The 8,157-nt window shown below is 41.0% G+C and overlaps 1 protein-coding gene across 1 annotated transcript in view; it reads left to right on the forward strand.

Moving 5' to 3' along the window:
- Nucleotides 1–356: 356 nt before the first annotated feature.
- Nucleotides 357–8,157, forward strand: part of CHSY3 (chondroitin sulfate synthase 3) — a gene marked incomplete at its 5' end in the record, with an annotated part of 290,598 nt that continues 282,797 nt past the window's right edge. Inside the window, 2 exons of the mRNA XM_029941163.1 lie at nucleotides 357–405; nucleotides 6,995–7,060. Coding sequence (XP_029797023.1) covers nucleotides 357–405; nucleotides 6,995–7,060 — 115 coding nt within the window. The remainder of the gene's footprint in view (nucleotides 406–6,994; nucleotides 7,061–8,157) is intronic.

The raw sequence follows: 8,157 nt of genomic DNA on the forward strand, positions 1-8,157 counted from the left end.
TCATGCAATTTTATTTGGATTTTACATTTTGTCTGTTCGTGGAGCTCCAATTGGCTTCAAGGGCATATAACTGCACCTTCTACTTTATTGGTATGGCAATATTATCTTCCTCTTTCCTCACTACATTTTATGACTCCTAACCTCCAAAATTCACTGACTGAGACATTTTCTTTTTGGTACAATATCACAGAATGATTGGAGCTATAGAATGATGTATCATCCTTTAGTTTGCTTTTGTAGAAATGAAAAGTATATTCCCTAATGTGTTAAAGATAGCAATTGTTACTTGATACAAATTAAAATTCTAAGTGTCTGAAGGACTTAAATTCTTTTTGTCTCCAAAGATTCATTCCTGACATTCCCTTCCAACAGCAGCACATGGGAAACAAGACCAAAAAAATCAAGGTACTTGATTCCAGAATACAACAGGTGTGAATCTGAACACATGGATGCAATTGTATACTTAAAAACATGTCAGAGCTTTACAAATACAAATTCAATGTCAGTCACTCTTATGTCTGCCAAACTATTAGATCAGTGTTCCATCTGGAGGAAGGCATTCTAACTCTTAATTATTTCTCCTAAAAATTTTGTGCTATTTCTAGTAGAAGAAAAATGCAAATGCAGGTATTTCCTTAGACCATTGTTGTCACGTTTTCTTTTTGAGAGCTTTTTCTAGTCTTAAAAATCAATGAGGATCCCAAGTATTTTTAGTATGAGAAAATTAAAAATTAGAAAAATGAAATATTTACTCATACAGAAATAACAAACCTACTGTGTTTTAATGAAGAAACATTTTATGACCCTAAGTATATTTTCCAAAACCAAAAAATTGTATAGTGGCAGAAAATAAAAGTTCTGCCCTCACACCTCTAATATTTTATTGAAATCCCTAAGATCTGACTTTCAAGACTATAGAAAGACGTGTCACTATTAGCTCACTATGAATGTAAATAAAAGTCAGCTACTGGATGCAGCAGTCTTCGAATGAACTAAAACTATCCCTGCCTTACTCTCTCAAAATGCAACGACAGTGGGTTGAGAGATGTGATATTTAACATCTCTTGCATTATAGTAAAATATCCTGAAATTGAGGCATGACAGAAATATCCCCCTAATCTCTCTTCTTATGCTTATTTTGTAATGGTAGTAGGGCTATAAACAAACTGTGTGTGTGTGTGTGTGTGTGTGTGTGTGTGTACACCATGCATATGTATATATCATATTTACATATCCATATGCAAAGTATTTGCATATTGATACTTAAGAAAGCATAGTAAATCCTGTCAATGTTCTGAAATCCATTTGTCTCTTAATCAGAAAATGAGCTTTTGGACTTAATAGTCAGAAATGGATATACTGGGTGAAATAAAGTATATTATAACATGTCACCTGTTTTTACTTTACAGAATGTGGCTGCTAAAAAATGTTCATTACATATGTGGATCATATTATATTTCTTTTCAATAGCAGTGATCTGTAGGGAGGAAAAGATGCCAAGTAATTTACAGGGTTTTAAAAATTAAACAGGAAGGAAGGTAACATGCGCATTTTAATTTTTTGATAGATTAAAAATATTGAATTGGAGCTTATTAATATTTTGGAGAGTAGTGAAAGGAGAAAATTAAAAAACTTTAAAATAAATTCAGATTGGTGATTAGGAGCTCTCTGAAGATTTCACAGCTCTCTTGCCTAATCATAGATTACTAGTACTTAAAAAGAAAAAAGAAGTCCTCATCATAAATAGTGCCTCTTTATTTGTTAAAACATGATTGGGTGTTTTACTTATGTGTAAGAGACCGTGTTGGAACCCAGGGATAATGGAAGAAGTAGAAGTTTTAATTGTGATAGGGTCACCTCTTGTCTCTTCCGTAAGTGACAGGAGGAGCCTTATTTTATTCTCAAAATACATTGATGATTTGGAAGAAACGATCATCTTCATACTCAGATAAATCTATAGGAAATAAAAGTCATGGTGCCTGGGTGGCTCAGTCAGTTAAGCATTGACTTCAGGTCAGGTCATGATTTCATGGTTCGTGGGTTCGAGCCCTGTGTTGGGGGCTCTGTGCAGCAGCTCAGAGCCTTGAGCCTGCTTCACATTCTGTGTCTCCCCCTCTGCCTATCCCCACTCATGCTCTGTTTCTCTCACTTCCTCTCAAAAATAAGCATTTAAAAGTCATATATGTGTTGGTTTTAAATAAAATATTTTCTTTAAGGGTTTTATTACAGGAAATTCCAAATCCACCCAAAACTAATCACCCAGCCTAGTCATCAATCCCTGGTCAGCCAGGCTCCACCCACATTGCCATCCCCTTAGCACCTCCCTCAATCCTGAATTATCCGAATTCCAGCCTTCACACTAGCTCATCTACAAAAATGTCAGTATGTAATTCTGAAAAAATAAGAGCTTTTTTTTTTTTGAAATATAGCCAGAATACCATTATCCTTCCTAAACAAGGAGTTAATAATTCTTTAGCAGTCTCAAATATCCAGTCAGTGTAAAAAAAAAAAAACAAAAACATACATTTTCATGTTGATTGCTAAAATGTACATTAGAATTAGGCTCTAAAACTTACAGTTTCATCATGTGCTCTAAACAATTACTTTTTCATATTTCAGTATATGAACTTCTTTCATACCCTCATGTGCTGATTTCTGAGGAAATAAACATATAATTAGTCATCGCATGTGTTTATGCTGAATTCCCTGTTTATTGAGATTCCTCTAGCTATTGATTGGCAATGTCAAAAATACCATATACACAATCTACCCCTTAGACACAAACTGAATTACATTATGATTATTAGCCACTAGATGCCACAGTTGTTTCACACAAATGAAATCAACTCAGCCTTGGTCTGTCAAGAAAAAAGGATAACATTCTAAATATCAGAGTAAAATACTAAATCGAAGTGTCAGAACTAACCTAAGCTGGCTTGCACCTAGTAGCAGAAGTGTATATTGAACCATATACTTAAATATTAACATTTAACTTTCATACCGAGAAAACTATGATAGCCACTTCTTAAACGCACCTGTGCCTTTTTCTATGATTTTGAAATTCTTGCTAGTTCTTTCCAATTGATTCAAACACGCAATGGTGTACCTCCTGAGAAGTCTGATGAATGGCTCTCTGTGAATGTGTCAGACTTGATTTCAGGATAATTGAAGTTGCTAATGGATTTAGAGAAGACAGGGAATCAGTTTTGCACTTTTTTTCGGGAAAATACAATAATTTTTAGAAGCTTTTGTTGTTATTGCTTTCCTCAAAATCTGCTGAGCTGCTTCACAGATTTCATCAGGTGGTTCACTAGTATACCTATCGAAACATTCTTGTTTTGGTAAGAACAGCAATCTTACCATTTTTGGTCAGCAATATTAGAATTATCTGCACTTCTGTAAGCTTTCTACCAACATAGTATTCAGATCTGGCTATATTTTAGTATACATTAAGTATGTTGATTCAATGATAAAAAGTTTCCATACAAATTGGTCACATAGCACCCCTCTTATTCAAATACAGGGCTTCGTTTTTGTTTTTTTACTTTTTTCCTAGTGTGTATTACTTTAGTCTTTGTTTTAATAAAAAACTTAGTCCTTGGTAGAAATTTTCCAGAAAATTGTCTACCAGAAAACTCATGTATCTCAAAATTAAAATGCGTATGAAAAAAATATTTCACTGACCTTGGAAAATAGCAAACAGATAGCTGGAGGAATCTCAATGTATATGAAATTACACTCTTAGGAGAAACTTTCTCAAAACTTCTACTTAATAAAAATGGGGAAGAGGTGAAGACCGTGTGAGAAGTCATGGAGGTTGTCTCAGTAATGCTTTAAATGCTTTCCCCGATTCTACTCTTATCCCCCTCGAGCTTTTTCTTCCCACAGGACCTACAGTGGTCCTTGTAAAACATAAGTAAATTAAAAACATACCACCGTTCTACTTAACACCTTCATTATCCATCAGAATGAAAGACCAAGCCTTTACAAATGTCTGTAAGCCTCAAAATATTCATTGCCCAACATGACAGACACTAGGTAGATGTGTCTTTGGAACATGTGAAATGTAGCTAGTTTGAATCACTATGTGCTATCAAGTATGAAATACACAATGGATCTGGAAAACTTAGGACTGATTAAAAGAATGTAAATTTTCTCAGTAATAAGTTTATATTATTATTTATATGTACGTTGCAATAATAGTATTTTGGATACATTGAGTTGAGTAAAATATGTTATTTAAACTAATTTTACCTATTTTAAAAAAACCATCTACAAGAAGAAAGTTAAATTGCAGGTCTTACATGTGTGGCTCACATTCTAATTTTGTTGAACAGCACTGGCCTAAATGACCAACAGGTCACCAGCTCTCTCCCATTTCCAACTCACATCAGCCTCTCTGCTGTTCCTCAATGTAACCATCTCTGTCTCAAGCCTTTGTGTTGGCTGTTTCTCCTCCTGGAAAGTCTTGCCTCAGATATCTTTTTGGTTAGTTTCCTCACTTTTTAATATTCTGTGCTAAAATTATCAGAAAGAACTTCTCTGACCAATCAGTTTAAAATGGGCTCACCCACAGGGTGCCTGGGTGGCTCAGTCGGTTGAATGTCTGACCTCAGCTCAGGTCATGATCTCATGGTTCGTGGGTTCGAGCCCTGTGTTGGACTCTGTGGTGACCACTAGCGCAGAGCCTGGAGCCTACTTCAGATTCTGTGTCTCTTTCTCTCTCTCTGCCCCTCCCCTGTTCACGCTCTGTCTCTAAAAAATAAATAATTGTATAAAAAAATTTAAAAAAAATGGGCTCACCAACACCTGTACATTATCCACTTTAAAAAAACTGTATCACCTCACATATTATGTGTATTTGTGTGCATGCTTGCGTAGTGCATGTGTGTGTAATCTTTCCTTAGTAGAATAATCCCCATGAAGTCAGGGCTGTATTTTGTTTATTCCTGTTCCTCTAGAATAGTGCCTGGATTTCAGTAGATACTAAATAAATACGTGTTCAAGAAATGAAGGGATAAGTATCATTAAAAATAAGTAAAGTGACATCTGAGGGATTTTATCATGAAGGTTTGGAAAATGAAAAGAATTAACATTTCCTCAGTGCCTACAATGAGCTAGCCACTGTGCTAAGCACTTATATATAATGTCTTAATAAATCCTCAAAGAAATGAATTTGCAGATTAGAAATCCAAAGCTCAGACAACTTAAATAATTTTCCGAAGGTCATTTAGCCAGTATGGAACATCATTTCAATATTTTTCATTTTATTTCAATGTCTCCAAGTAGCCTCCCTGACTCTCAGAATAAATTAGATGCTCTTGTAAATAATTTCTAAGTATTTCTCCTTCATATCATTTGTCACCACTGTATACATTTTGTCATGGGGCGCTTAACGTTTGTGTTCTCCCTGAACTATAAACGTCATGAGAGGTGGCAGTGAATATCTTGTTGATATTTCCACCCTAATGCTAATCTCTAGTACATAGTTATTGAATACATGATTAAATAAAGTTAACTTTATCTTACAATATTATAACAGTTGTAACAGTTGATACAATATATAACAGTTGATGAATGGGTTATTTGCGGCCAGTGAGAATTAATGATTTTGTAGATCTGCTAAAAGAATGGCACTCATTAGAAGGAAACCCTTCTAGATATTTCAGGGCAGAGTATGCTGGTATACAGGTGTTCCTCACACTTGACTGTACCTGATGGTTTACACCTTATGGATTTCCACTGGAAATGCACTGTCCAACGTGGTAGACATATAGGACTATTGAAGTAGAAATTAGAAGCACCTGGGTGGCTCAGTCCATTAGGACATTAGCTCAGGTCATGATCTCAGGGTTTGTGGGTTTGAGCCCATGTGGGGGGCTCTGTTCTGACAGCTCAAAGCCTGTTTCAGATTCTGTCTCCCTCTCTCTCTGTCCCTTCCCCACTTATGATCTCTCTATCTGAAAAATAAATATTAAAAAATTTTTTTTAAAGAAAGTAAGGAAATCGGTTAACTTTAAACCAGAATTACACACCTCCTCTGCTTGTGCTCTCTCTCTCTCTCAAAAGTAAACAAACATTAAAAAAAAAGAAAATAATTAAAATTCATTTCAACTATATTAGCCACATTTCAAGTCCTCAATAGTCATACATGGCTAAGTGGCTGCCTTATTGGACAGAACAGATAAAATTTCCATTATAGGGAGAGTTCTACTGAACTATACTAGGAAGTTAAAAAATTCTTAGGAGTATGTATTTTTAAATCAGAAGGGGATTGTTTGATTAGTTTTGTATTCTAACTAAAATTCAACTTTGAGAAAGAGTTCAATAATCTGTATTCTCAAGTGTTTCTGGGCAAGACGGAGACGTGGAAAAGGAGCTTCATTGTCTAGCGGACGAAACGTTTAGTCAGACGAGCTCATGCTCAGCCAGTGACTGGTGTGGAAAGAACCACCCCTCCGAGGGCTCGGGCCAGGCCTACTGTTCCAGGGACCACGCCAGCACCTGGCGGGACTGAGCCCTATGTCTAATGCTATTCAATACCATCCCTTTGCGTTTGATGTACAAAACAGAAGACTGAAATTTGAAGAGGAAAGGGTTTGAAATGCCAAAACGCACCTCAAACTACTAGACTCACAACTGCTAAAGAGAGAGTTTTTAAATGTCCCCTATCTTCATGTAACTTTCAATAATTTTGGCCAATAAGTTTTAACTTCCTTTGAGATGCTGTCGCTATTTCTCCCTAATTGGGCAAGTAAGGCATTTCTTGTCAGTGCCTTAGAAAATAAAACGGTTTATAGGCAAGAATAAAAATTATATTTTCTATTTTATTTTCTGATGAAGTTCACTTATGGGGACGGGGTAATAAGCATTTTCTTAAACTGAATCTTCTGGGTATTGGCTCTCTAATTTGTTCGCATTTCTCCATCATTTACCTGTCCTACTGAATAAATCTTTACCAAGACTGAAAATAGTTCATGGTTCTGTCTTCTAGACAAGCGGCCAGTAGCAGAGCAGAGGCGGAGACCGGGAGGCAGCCCCACACGGCCCAGCTCAACAGGTGGGGATTTTTAAGTTCTCTGGGGAGTGAGACCCCACTCACCGCGATCTGTCAGTGTCTGCCTCTGAAATTTTCTTAGGAGAGACACCTAGGGGCCGCGGTGCGCTGCGTAGACTGGAGAGGGGTGGTGAAGGAGGCAGGTGGGACTGGGAAGTTAGGAAGGTTGGGAGGTGAGAGGCCAGGAAGGGACCGATGGTTCCCCGAGCCGAGAGCAGAGACACGGACGAGCAGCGCACGGGAAACGCGAAAAGCCCCGCAAGCGCGAGGAGCGGAGCGCGCACGGACCTGGGCGGGGCGGAGTGGGGAAGGGTCACGCCGGGACGTCACCGCTGTGGGCCGGGGGAGGCGCGCGGGGCGGGAGCGGCGGGCGCCCGCCGGGGGCCCTGGCACCCGAGCTCCGCCGATGAGGTCAGTGGAGCCGACGCGCCGGGAGGAGGGCCGCGGAGCCCCCGGACGCGGGTGTTGCGAGGCCGGCGGAGGGGCGGGACGGGACGGGAAATGGGACGGGGAGCTGGGGCCGTGGGAGGAGGAACGAGGGGGCGTCGGCGCTGGGAGCCGGAGGCGGCCCGACCGGGATCGTTTCCTTCCGGAGAGGAGGCCGGCTCTGGACCGAGGCGGGGACGGGGGGCGTCCGAGGGCGGGTAACGGGGAAATAGCGCGGTTCTCGCTTCTCCCGGGCTGGCCGCGCCGCTGCTCGTGGCTCCTCCTCGAGGCCAGTTCGGAGCCCGGCGGCGGGGGGAGCGGGAGGCGGAGAGCGAGGGCGGGGGCTCGGGAAGGAGGGAGGGACCAGGCGCGCCAGTGACAGGGTGGCAGCCGAGGAGCGGACGCGTTGCCGCCGCTGCCGCTCCACCTCCTCCTCCTCCTGCAGCTCCTCTCGCGGCTGCCGCCGCCACTGCCGCCGCCGGGAGAAGTTTCACTCCCGACCCTCGTTCGGAGCGCGGACCTGGAGCGGAGCGGGGCGCGCGGCCGGCGGCTGCAACCCGCAGTGGGCCAGGCGCCCGGAGCGCTCCGACCCCGAGCCGGCGTCGGCGCCTGGGCGGCGGGCAGCGGCCCGGGCTGGGGGCGCTGAGGCGGAGGAGGGGCGGCTGTGAGCCGGG

The sequence above is a fragment of the Suricata suricatta genome, chromosome 6 (genome assembly GCF_006229205.1).
Source record: "Suricata suricatta isolate VVHF042 chromosome 6, meerkat_22Aug2017_6uvM2_HiC, whole genome shotgun sequence".
Taxonomy (NCBI): Eukaryota; Metazoa; Chordata; class Mammalia; order Carnivora; family Herpestidae; genus Suricata; species Suricata suricatta.